The 12,764-nt window shown below is 48.5% G+C and overlaps 1 protein-coding gene across 18 annotated transcripts in view; it reads right to left on the bottom strand.

Annotated features, from left to right (window-relative positions):
* Positions 1–12,764, bottom strand: part of GRIK4 (glutamate ionotropic receptor kainate type subunit 4) — a 483,018-nt gene that overhangs the window by 328,746 nt on the left and 141,508 nt on the right. For 13 of the 18 annotated variants that reach the window (XR_010581045.2, XR_012423807.1, XR_012423808.1 and 10 more), the window contains exons 2-3: positions 11,025–11,129; positions 4,460–4,591 (exon numbers count right to left, since the gene is read on the bottom strand). Coding sequence is in view for 8 of the 18 variants with exons in the window: in XM_045370902.3 (XP_045226837.1) it covers positions 4,460–4,541 (82 nt within the window). In the remaining 10 variants the exon portion in view is untranslated. The remainder of the gene's footprint in view (positions 1–4,459; positions 4,592–11,024; positions 11,130–12,764) is intronic. The other 5 variants (XR_012423806.1, XM_074015464.1, XM_074015466.1 and 2 more) reach the window with 1 other exon arrangement.

The raw sequence follows: 12,764 nt of genomic DNA, 5'->3' as shown, positions 1-12,764 counted from the left end.
AAATCCCCATGCCTCAGTTTCCTCATCTCTCAACTAGACTTTGTGCCCTTTAAGAAATGCTTCGGAGGTAAAAAGTGTCAAAAATGAGCAAGAAAGTCTATTAGCAATGATGATTCCATCTTTCAGCTCCTTACCAGCAGAACACAATATATTTAATGTGATGGCTGCGATAATGAGACATCCCAAATGCTTCCAGGGGTTCATCAGCTCTAGACGAGCAGGAAGAGACAGCGTTGGAGACAGGTTCAAATTTCAGTAGCTGTGTGACCTTAGATTTGTTATTTAAATTCTTTGAGTCTCTGTTTCTTCATCTATAACAGGGGATTGTTTGTTCCAATGAGACAGGCTGAGATATGGGGAATACTTAGCCCAGTGCCAGGCAAAGAATGGGAGTTATTATTTTGGCTATTATCGTGTAGCACTGCATCCTCAGTGCTTGGCACATAGCATTCAATAAATATTTGTTGAGTTAATGAATGAATGAATAATTGTACCATTGAGTTTATTATTACTGCCAAAGCTTTCATTAGAACCCAACCAGGATCTTCAGCCCATTCCTATTCTTTTTTAAGTAAGACAGGTAGATGAACATTTTCTCCTTTTCCTCTTTCTCCTTTCTCTTCTACTTTCTCCAATAAGTTTACCTCTTTATGCATAGGTAAGACAGTGCCATTTAAAACAATGGTACCAAACATGTTATTGGAAAACCCAGTCTTGCAAGGACCATGGATTCATATATCCATCACATTCATTGAGCTGGAGCCATATACTTCTCTGTATCATGTGTTGGGCCCTTGTGTTAGGGGGTCACTCTCCCATGGAGTTCAGAGTCTAGTGGGAAAGTGCTATAATCTTTAGAATATAACATGGCAAGTGCTGGAACAGATGTTATATGCTGGGGGAATGGGGGAATGGTAGGAAAAAGATGAATTCTCCCTCTTATGGACAGGATGATAACGGGAAAGGACTTTGCAGAGGAAGAGCCATTTAAGCTGATGGTGATGGAGGAGGAAGACAAAGAAAAAGAAGAGGAGTAGAAGGAGGAGTTGGATTTGTTTTCCAGACAGAGAAGATAGAATGGGAGGAAGAGCACTATAGGGATAGCTAGGGAATAGGTAAAGCTGAGAGTAAATCTTCCTGGCATATTTGGCTCACAGGGAGTGGTTTAGTGTAGCTAAAATACAGAGCCAAGGAAGGAGTAACAACAGAGCCAAGGAAGGAGTAACAAGAGATAGGCTTGGAGCCTAGCATTCATTCAGTTAACAAATACTTAATGAGTCCCAAGGTGTTAGGGGCAAAGGTAACACATTTGCTAATGTCTGAAAAGTTTTCTAAACAGGAATGGAGAAAACTGTAGGAGAATATAACCTTCACATACTGTTGAAGGTGATTCTGCTTCTCAGAAGCTAAGGGAGGCCATGGGTGCATGGAGAAGAAAGCACTGGAAGAGGAGTCAAGGATGCCAGCACCACTGCCAGCTGCCACCACCCAGGCCCCTACTTGCCAGGCGACCTTGGCCAAACCACCGCCCGCTGCAGCCCTGTTTCCTCATTTGCAAGATGAGCAGGTTAGATAATGAATCCTTATAGTCCCTTCTGAATTTAAGAATGACAATGCTTTCTGGTCTCTTTAAGTGACGAAGGGGGTGCAAAGATGGGGTGGGGTCTTCTCAGGGCATTTATTAACTTGTAGCTCCACAGTCATCACTCAGAGGACCCAGAGGGACAGAAGCAAAATCAGAAAACATTTTCAGAAGATCGATGACGGAAGGGGTTGACATATGTGTGAGAGTTTGGGGAATTTATGCAGCCAGCCTCACAGCCATAAATAAAATCCCTTTCTTTTACCCAAAACCTCATTCGAGGGGTAAACACCAAACACTGTAATAGACAATTTGGCTGTATCTCCTGCCCTGTGCCTCACTTGAATGAAAAACAGCCGTCACAAGGCAGGGTAATGGGTTCGGCCGCCTCTTTCCAAACATCCGTATTGTCACCAGCAGACAAGTGGGGCTAAGGATGGAGCAAACAGGGCGATTTATCTCTCAGATTCTTGGTCTCTTCATGCAGCCCCATTCAGAGAGCCACGCATTCTGAGGCTGGGGTTGGGGAAAATCCCAGAAAAACCCAAATGCAAGGAAAAGTGACCCCCGGGAAGGCGAGAGGCGCAGCAGCCCCTTCCCTTCCCATAAGCCTCTCAAGGACCCCAGAAACCCCAGCACAGTTAACGCGAGCCCAGCCCATCTGCGTGCAAGGCTGCCTGCTGCTCAGCACAGCTACTTGTGTTTTCTTGACCCACTTCTCTTCCCATCCCTGCCCTACTCCACATCCCCTCTGGAGTCCACGTAATTAGCAACTTTCCATCCATAAGGATTGGGAGACTTTTGAAAAGCTCCTGGCACTCAGGCTAACCAAGGAGACAGGGAGAACAGGTCCTGGCACTGCTGTTTGCGTTTTTCTTTTCTTCTCTTTCTGTTGTCTTAACTCTGCTTCCTGGCCTCTGCAGGAGATTAGGCCCGGTTTGACCTTGCTAGCCAGCAGGGCCCGTGGCTGGAAAGTGGCTGGAAGTGGCCTAGCATGAACCAAAACCAAGGGCCAGCAGTCTTGAAAGAACTGAACAAGCATTGTTCAGAGTATGGGTTTGGGAGCACGAGGGGTCCCTTTGAAGCCCTCTGTTGTGGCAGCCAAGAGAGGGACCTGTCAGCTCTGCTTTCTGCTTCCCTCTCGGAGCACAAGTGTCAGGAGAAGCGAGGCCATGAGGCACTGCCGATTCTGCCTCAATTCCTTTCCGCTTCCGATTAGCGACAAATGGAAATTGATGGGTTGCTACTTTATTCACTCATTTAGAGGGGGAGAAAACCTCACAGTAAACGCTGAATAACTATAGGCATCTTATAAATTAAAAATGTTAAGGATATGAACCGTTTTGCATTGCTGCTAAGCAGAATTGAATTAGGTTTTGAAGTTTCTGTAAAAATGAATGGAGAACTGGGAGGGAAAATTTTGCTTTTTAATTTCTTTTTTTTAAGCATGCAGAGCAGTGTGTCGAGGGCAGGGTGAGGGGGAGAACTGAGTCACCTGTCCACGTTTCTGATTCCAATCAGCTCCTCTGCATTTGCATGAAAAACTGTGCCCGCAAGGTAAAACGGAGCAGCTTACAGAGCTGCAGGCTGGGCTTCTGGCCTGTGACACCTGGCCTAGCCAGGTCTCGGTGGCTCGCCCACCTCTGCCCACACCATGGCCTCCTGACCACCACCAGCACACCGACCTGAATGCAGCTGGAGGAATTTGGGAGCTTTAAGTCAACTCCCTGAGATTCAGCATCATGCCATCTTTGCTCTAAGTCAGCCTCTAACGCTTTCAGGCTCCAACTTAAGATCTAGATTCCTGCCTTTACTCCCAACCCCACCCCTACCCCCATCTGCAGTGTGGGAAGAGGGGCCTCATGTGGTTATCCCTTGGAGTAACCTGCCTGGTATTTGAGTTCCTCTAGGGCTGTCACTTAACCCTACCCCTGGGGCTCTGCTGTTGGATGGGTCATCTTGTGGCCATCAACCTACCTTTCTGGGTTTGTTACTGCTGTGCTCCACCCACCTGTCCACACTAACCCCCATCCCTCCATGAACACATAGACATCCCCGATCCCCAACACCCCACATCTGTCCTAATTCCATGGGTTCTCTGTTGCTGAGCCATCAGATGACCATGCTGTGCCTGCCAGACTGAACTGTGTCCTTGTCCCTGTGGCTGGCTGTGTCTCCAGGACCTAGGACCTGGAGAGCCTCAACCTGCAGTTGACAAGGCTTGTTCAGTCCTGGCAGGGAGGAGGCACCCAACTTCCCAGGCCCGCCCCTCCAGGGATGGGGTGCTGAGGGCTCGATGGAAGCCCGCCTGCCCACACCTAGAGTGGGCGTCCCGCAGCAACAAGGCAAGGGAGAGACTCACATGACCCTGCCCTCCCTCTCAGAGCCAGGCCACGACAAGCAGATCCAATGTCAAGGGCCCTTCCAAGCAGCCAGGCCACCCCAGCAGACTCCTGGCTTCTTCCAAGTTGTGGACATAGCATGCTCTCCAGGAAGCCTTCTTGGACTGACCACAGGAAAGAAGGGACCTCTTCTCCCATCTCTAGCCCTAGATTTGGAATCCCCATGGCCATCCTCACCCTCCTTTTTCCCCAACAGCTGCCTCTTAACCGGCTAGGCTGAACCTACATTGACTGCACCAGGAAGTTATCAGCATCTTTATTCCAGTGGCCGGGGGGTCGGGAGGTTGACCAGATCTGAGTGGTCACCTGTCAGCTGCCTCCACCCCCACCACCTGCATCTTCACCCCAGCCACACTCAGGGAGGGCACAGTGCACAGGCTGGGCGGCTTCCCCAGGTCCTGTGCAGCACTCTCATGGCCCTTGTGGACACCTGGATAGTGGATGGGGGCACTGCCCCGAGCCAGACCACACTTACCGATCCTCAAGGAGTGTGGGCTGCAGGCGACCATCACGAGCCACGCAGGAAGCAGCACCAAAGGCGCCGAGACGCGGGGCATCTTCTATGAATCCTCATGGAGCCCCCTGCTGGCCTGGGCATGACATAACTCTGCGAGAGAGGGGGTGGGGGGCACGTGAGTCCCAGGCTCCAGCTAGGCAGCTGCCCCACCATCCCAGTGACCCCCAGCTACCAGGGAAAGTCACGGAGCCGGAGAGGCCCCTTTGTCTTTCCTCCCTACACCCTGGGCTCAAAGAAGGCTCAGGTTCTAACTTCAGCCGACATGGGGCAGGTTGCTGTAACTGTGGTTGGATGATTCATGGCATGCCATTAGAAATGAAGAACCTCATCTGCTCTCAGCAAGGCACAGTGGCTCACGCCTGTAATCTCAACACTTTGGGAGGCCAAGGCGGGTGGATCGCTTGAGGCCAGGAGTTCGAGACCACCCTGGCCAACATGGCAAACCCTGTCTCTACTAAAAACACAAAAATTAGGTGGGCAGGGTGGCGCACGCCTGTAATCCCAGCTACTCGGGATGCTGAGGCACAGACTCGAACACAGGAGGCAGAGGTTGCAGTGAGCTGAGGTCGCGCTACTCGCCATTGCACTCCAGCCTGGCTGACAGAGCGAGCCTTTATCTCAAACAAACAAACAAAAACCTCATCTGCTCTTCAGGAATTGGAGCCATGGGTGAGCAGAAGAGGAAGGGATGGGAGAGATGGGAGGATTACTCCATTGCCCCAAATGCAGCACAGGCACTGCACACTGACGAGAGGTGTGAGAGGGAACTGGGTTCAAGACCAGCTCCTCTAATTGCCAATTGTGTGGCCTTCATGAGGGCCCCTCTGTGTCTCAGCTCAGTGTCCTCACATGTAAAAGTTGTATAACAACCCCTCCTGGTGGAGTTGAACTAAAGAAGAATCAAGGTAACATCGGAGAAGCCACCGTGCTCAGGGTCTGGCCTAAATGAGGTGCTACACAAATGTCGGGTCCTCCCTGGCCCAGATGGGAGAGGTCTGTTCCCAGCAAATATGGAGGGCAGACACACACCTCCCAGGTTATCAGCTGCTTTCCACATCTGTTCTACTACCCCTGAAAACCAGCCCCACCCCCATCCTCTACCAATCCCTCTCCTCCTTCCTGAGGTGGGTGGGCCTCTGATGTCAAATCCAGAACCTTGCAGGGGCTGCCTCTCCCCAAGGCAGCCCATGCCTTGGCCCCCACTTAGACCCAGAGTCTGCCGATGACCAGCTCTGCTTGCTTCACTGGGGTGAGGGTGCGGTTGATGAGCACCTGGATATGCTAATCCCAGGTGCCTGGGTTGGGAGAGTAACATTAACATGTTTCGACCCGGCGCGGTGGCTCACGCCTGTAATCCTAGCACTTTGGGAGGCCAAGGTGGGCGGATCACGAAGTCAGGAGATGGAGACCATCTTGGCTAACACAGTGAAACCCCATCTCTACCAAAAATACAAAAAATTAGCTGGGCGTGGTGGCGGGCACCTGTAGTCCCAGCTATTCGGGAGGCTGAGGCAGGAGAATGGCATGAACCGGGGAGGTGGAGCTTGCAGTGGGCCAAGATCGTGCCACTGCACTGCAGCCTGGGCGACAGAGCAAGACTCCATCTCAAAAAAAAAAAAAAAAGTTTTATCCTCCATCCCCTAGACAGACAATTCAATAGGAAAATGGGCAAAGGTTTGAACAGACACTTTACTAAAGAAGATATCCGAATGGCTTACAAACATTTGAAAAGGTGCTCAGCCCATTAAGTATCAAGAAAATGAAATTTTAAACCACAATAATATAACCACTGTACACCTACCATAATGATTTAAAAAAAAAAGACAACAGCAAGTGTTAGAAAGGATGTGGAAAAACTGGAACTCTTATGCAGTGTTAGTAGAAGCGTAAATTGAAATACGTACTTTGGAAAACTGGTCTACTAGAGCTTTACATCTAGCCTAATGACCCACTAACTCCATTCCTAGGTATGTATCAAGCAGAAATGCAGGTATATGATCACCAAAGACATGCATACATAGCAGCACTCTGGTGGTTTCCAGTTTTCCCAAACTGCAAACTACCCAAATGTCCAGCAGCATGATGGAGAAATATATTATATATGCACACAGTGGAATGTTATACAGAAATGAAAATGAATAATCAACAACTACATGCAACAGCATGGATGAATGTCATAAATATAAGATTTAGCCAAAAAAAGACTGGTACAAAAGATTACACATTCTAGAGACAGAATAATTCTGTCTATATAAAGTGTAAAAATAGATCAAACCACTCTGTGCTGTTGGAAGTCCAGTTTCAGGTTAGGGTGGTGACTGGCAGGGGACATGAGGGGACTCACCGGTGCTGGTGATGTTCTCTGGTTTTCACGCTGAGTGTTGGTTACAGAGCTGTGTTCACTTTATGAAAGCTCACTGAGCTATAAACTTATGATGTGTGCACTTTTCCTTATGTGTGTTATGCCTCAGAAAAAAATTTTGTTCAGAGACACCCCGCCTCCCCCAGCATACTCAACATTTCATCTACACTCAGAGCCTTGTCACTTCCTGTGCATAGAGCATCCCTTCTGCCCAAAGAACACCCCTCTGCTCGCCCCTGCTATGGCCAGAATGGGGCCTCTCTGTGAGCCATCAGCATCCTGGCATGGCTCCGAGAGCAGCACTTTTCCTGCCGCTGTTGTTGTCTTTATGCGTCTACGCCTGGGATCAGTACGTGCTCCTTAAGGGAAAGGACTGTGTCCAAGTTCCTGTTGCATCCCCAGAGTCTATTTATACATAATAGGTGCATAGCACATATTTGTTCAATGAATGGAAGGAAGACCTCAAGCAATCGCCTGCTAGGGGTAGACAGAGGAAGATAAAGAGTAAAGGATGGGGGTGAAGGCAACTCCGCTGTTGGCAAATCAGGCCCAGAATCTTTGTTCTTTAATTCATGGGTGTTGGTGCAGGGATAGATTAAAGCAAACACAGTCTCAGGAGAAGCTAGACATTCTTACTCATTATGGATAAAGTTGATTATTCAATGATTTTATGTCTCCTTACTAGAATTTTAGCTCAATAGAGGTGGGGCAAGGATAGGAATCTTGTTTGGACTATATCCCCAGGGCCTAGAACAGTGCCTGGTATATTATACAGCCTTAATAAATATTTGTTGAGTGGATAAATGAATGAACAAGGAGAAAAAAACTGTAATAATCTGATTAGGCTATACAAAAGTACTACTAAATACAATCACTTACCTCAAATGCCTTCCATTTATGCCTGATCAGCATGCTGCACCATAACTATTATGCAGACTGCTAAACAGGTGTCAGATTACCCTGTGTAAATTGTATCTGATGACAGAACTACACTCAGTTCAGTTTGTGCAGGCCTGAGGAACTGAGTGTAGCTGCTCACGGCCCCAAACACTGGTGGATCTTGGAAACTACTTTTTTTTTTTTTTTTTTTTTTTTTTTTTTGAGATGGAGTCTTGCTCTGTCACTCAGGCTGGAGTACAGTGGCACGATCTTGGCTCACTGCAACCTCCACCTCTCAGGTTCCAACAATTCTCCTGCCTCAGCCTCCCACATAGCTGGGATTACAGGTGCCCACCACCACGCCTGGCTAATTTTTTAGTGGAGATGGGATTTCACCATGATGACCAGGCTGGTCTTGAAGTCCTGATCTCAGGTGATCCACCCGCCTCAGCCTCCCAAAGTGCTGGGATTACAGGAGTGAGTCACCACGCCCAGCCGAGACTACCTTTAAGCATGACAGTGGCTCAGGTCCTGGGCTGCTCTTGGGCCTCAGCTCTGTGACCCCCTAGACACAGTGCTGAGAAATAATTTCCTCTTAAACCTTACAAGAATGAAAAGAGCCACCATGTTGCATGTCTGTAAGGCTCAGTGGCTTGCAAAATTCTTTGCACAGTTTTTATCATAGTTAATCCACGGAACAAGCTCTATTACAGATGAGGAAGCTGTGCCCAAGAAAAGATACGTGTCTAGCTGAAGGTCACACAACTGTCTGGAGGCAGAGCCAAGGCTAGACAGGTCTCTCACTCCACTAGCTTTTCTATCTTAACTGCTACAGAGCAGAAAGATGAAGCTTTTAGATTCTTCATCAAAAAAACACAAAGACATTTGCGGTCTTATTTTCAGCTTAACATTCAGATAAATCTAGTCTTAGGAACTAACAGTGCATCCCTCATTAACTGAAAATATTTTAATAATTCAGGGGCAAAAAAAGAAATTATCCTGAAGTTAGAGCACCAAGACGCTCTTTCCACGACCACTACCCTCCATGGGGGGTTTCTCCCCTGCCCATGGTGTATTCTCCTCCACCTGCCTGCATGCTGTGGCACTGACATCGACAGCTCAAGCCCAGAACACTATGACTGCACACCTGCCTCATAACATCTCCACCTGGGGATCCCACAACACGTCACAAACACCTTGTCCTAAAGAGAAGGCGTAGTCTCCACCACGCCCGCCACCTGCTCCTCCTCCTACTTCTTCTTAGTAGGTGGCACCACAATCCACCAGTCACCCAAACCAGAAGGCTGAGAGCCTAGATTTCTCTGTCCCCACACCCCCACATTTAATAAGTCCCCAGATCCTGACAGCGCTGCCTCCTAAATACCACACTTTTCTCTCCGTCACCACCGGCTGTCCAAGTACAGACATTTGTCAGCAACAACCTGCATCTCTGCAATAGCATCGTCATTCGGGCCCCCATCCTCTAGTCTTTCTCTCTCCATTTGGTTCTCCATATAGCAGCCAGGGGCTTGTTACAGAAATACAAACTTGATAATGACACACTCCTGCACTAAAGTCTTGGGGAGCTCTCCATTGCACAGCAGATCAGGGCAATCCCCTCACTCTAATAGATAAACCCTCCCATGATCTGGCCCTGCTCACCTGTCCCTACCCTGTACCCTATGGCACCTGATGCCCCAGCAGAGGCAAAGGCCCACTCCCCAACAAAAGTTGTGTGCTTTCACTGTGCCCTCTGCCCGCTGCAGGTGCTTCTGCTTGGAATGCAGTCCCATCCCCTGATGGACTGCAAGCTGTGTTTTCCAGGTTCAGCTCACTGCCTCCCCTTGAGGCTTCTGTGATCCCCTCCCCATCTGCTGCCACCATACCCTAACACGCCTCACTGGGACATACATCCTACCTATGACGACGATGCTGTCTGGACAGCACCAAGTACCCAGCACCCTATCTGACACATAGTAGGTGCTCCAATAATATTGGCTGAATGAAATGAACAGATGGGGTCAATATGAAATAAATTCCCAGTTTGGTGTGTGCATTTTGTATATGCACCATAATTAAAACAAACAAGCTAAGCAGACATAATGCCGCAGATGCAGGCAAAGGGGAATCACGATAATATATGCTGAGAAGGGGAGGGAAGCAAATGTGTACTGCCCTCTGATTCTGTGCCTGGGGCTTGGTCTGGCTGCCACAGGTAAGAAGACAGGGTTGAGTCCTACACTGCCATGTACTAGCTGCACACCTTGGGCAAGTCAGCTAACATCTCTAAACCTTGACGTCTTCATTTGTAATAGGGGGATGATAATAGTTCCCTCGTGGAATTGCTATAAGGATTGCATAATAAGATGCTGTGCACTGCTGCTCGGAGTAAGCACTCAATAATAAATACTAGCCAGGCGTGGTGGCTCACACCTGTAATCCCAGCACTTTGGGAGGCCAAGGCGGGTGGATCACGTGAGGTCAGGAGTTTGAGACCAGCCTGGCCAACATGGTGAAACCCTGTCTCTACTAAAAATACAAAAATTAGCCAGGTGTGGTGGCAGGTGCCTGTAATCCCAGCTACTCGGGAGGCTGAGGCAGGAGAATCGCTTGAATCGGGAGGCAGAGGTTGCAGTGGGCAGAGATCGTGCCACTGCACTGCAGCCTGGGTGACAGAGCAAGATCTGTCTCAAATAATAACAATAATAATAATAATAATAATAATAATAATAAATACTAACTCTTCGCAACCATGTACTCACCCTATAAGATGGCATTGCATCTCCATTTCACAAATGAGGAAGCTGAGGTTCAGAAAGGCTCAGTAACTTATCCAAGCTCATGCAACAAAAACAGCAATGCTGGGTTCAAATTGAAGTATGTGTCTAATCATATGCAATCACAAATCCTAGGCCCCTGCTTTGACTACAGTTGAATTCAGCAGTGTTGGCAGAATTTAGGTTGAAAGCAGGTATGTCAGTACAGCTTCCAACCTCAGAGGGCCTCTGACAGTCCCCACCTAAACAGAGTTGGGCCTCAATCCCATATTTTAGGTAGTCTGGAAGACAGAGAGTTCAAAAACAGAAATTCCCATCTATTTGAGACTCCTGCTCTCAACACCCGACAAGAGCCTTGCTGATCCTGAGTGCAGAGGGAAGGCCCAGACTGGACAGAAGCTGGGCTTGGTCTGGCTCTGGGCCTTACAATGAATGCTCATGAGCAGTTGCCCCCCTCAAAGCCTGCCTTTTCCTCCGCCAGTAACATGGGAATGGCAGTGCCTACCTCCGGGGTGATAAGCGCCAGGAGAGCAGGGAGCAATTCGGGCTTTTCCACCTGTGTCCTCAGTGCCTAGCACAGGCTGGCACATAGTAGGCACTCAGAAAGTATCTGTTGGAATAATAAAAGAGTCCAATCAGAGAACGTATGTGGAAACACTCTGTCAACTGCAAAGCATTTACATGTGAGTAGTATTTGGTGCCATTGAAGATGAGGAATTTACAATCTAGGTACTATTTCTCTACCCACGAAGGCTCTCCTCCTTTGACCCTCCAGCCTTCGCTGTCCGCCGCTCATGGGGCATCATTTAATCACATGCTGTCCCCCAAGGGCCTCAAAGATGCACTGTGAGCACCGCACTCAGAGCTGAGGCTCCCAAGTTCTCACCTCTGCTTAACCATTTACCTGCCTGCGATGTGTCCTTACCTTAACACCAAAAATCAGGTGTCTCCACTTTTCCCAGAAGGGGAAGCTCATTTCCAGTTTTTTACAATTGCGAGACTGGATCCATTTCCTCAAGCTAGAAGATCCTCTAACATCTCTCTCAATGGAAAGAGACTAGCCCCCTGGTTCCATGCTTGTATTTTGAATACAAGCCCCATAAGGCAGGGGCTTTACCACGCTTATTCTCTTTCAGCACCTTGGACAGCGCCTGGCAAGCAGCAGCCTACACATACTGTCAAATGCATGCATGAATGAATGAATGAATGAATGAATGAATGAATGAATGAATGAATGGCTATTTCACTTTGCATTTTTTAAAGCAGGGGAACATCTCTTTGGGGCATGTATCACCTGCCACACCTGCTATTATGTCTATACTGACTAGAAGTTTAATAAATGTTTGCTGTTTCATGAGCAGCAGCCAGTTCATAAGCACAGACAGGCACCACCTGCAGACAGCTCACGGTATTCTGGCTGTGCACATGCTGTCTGGACTCCATTGGCCCAGTTGTGCAAATAGCTTCTCCTCTCCTGACTTGTCAGCAGTCCCTCTGCTCGTGTCTCTTATCCTCACAGGGCTACTACATCATTAATTGTGATTTTCCGAGGTGGGTCAGAGAGGAGGCTGACAGCCACCAGTCGGTGTGGGGTGGAAGGGAGGGTAGAGGGAATCAGAGGGGCAGCCAGATTAATGACAAGTGTTTTCCCCACTGTGGGCAACAAGATCTTGATTACTCTTCCTGGTGCTCCAGGCTCCTCAAAAAATGGATGTGAGCTTCTCTGCTGTCCTGACCCTCCCCTGGCTAGGAGAAACTCCAAGCAGTAGCCAGCAGCCTGGATGGAGTGTGAAGGGGTAGGGGGTGGCCATGACAGGGGAGTGAGTCTGCTTCAGCCTCTGTGGCCTCCTTGAGAATCAACCCTTGTGGCCTAATGCAGTTGGGCAGCACTTTCTAGGTATCCTCTCTCCCTGACAACAAACAGGGAGATGCCAGGATGCAAGACTGTTCCAGGAATCATGAACCTGGGTGCTCACCAGCTCTGGGAGTCAACTCTCTGAGCTGCAGTCTCTCATTCTGTAAAATGAGGGAATTAGACTAGATGATCTCTAAGGTTCTTAGAAGCTCTGGGAATTCTGCAGTTGTAAGAACTGAACTCTATGATAATATAATCTTTATTGAATATTTACTATATGCAAAGTACTACTTCAGACTCATTTACTCCTCAGGAGAAGCCTACGAAGCACATACTGTCATCCTAACTGCCGTACTCCCCACCTGCAGACCTGGAACTGAGGTTGTGTAA

Source organism: Macaca fascicularis, chromosome 14, assembly GCF_037993035.2.
Source record: "Macaca fascicularis isolate 582-1 chromosome 14, T2T-MFA8v1.1".
Lineage (NCBI taxonomy): Eukaryota > Metazoa > Chordata > Mammalia > Primates > Cercopithecidae > Macaca > Macaca fascicularis.
Note: the sequence above shows the minus strand (reverse complement) of the source record. Positions and strands in the feature narration are given on the sequence as shown.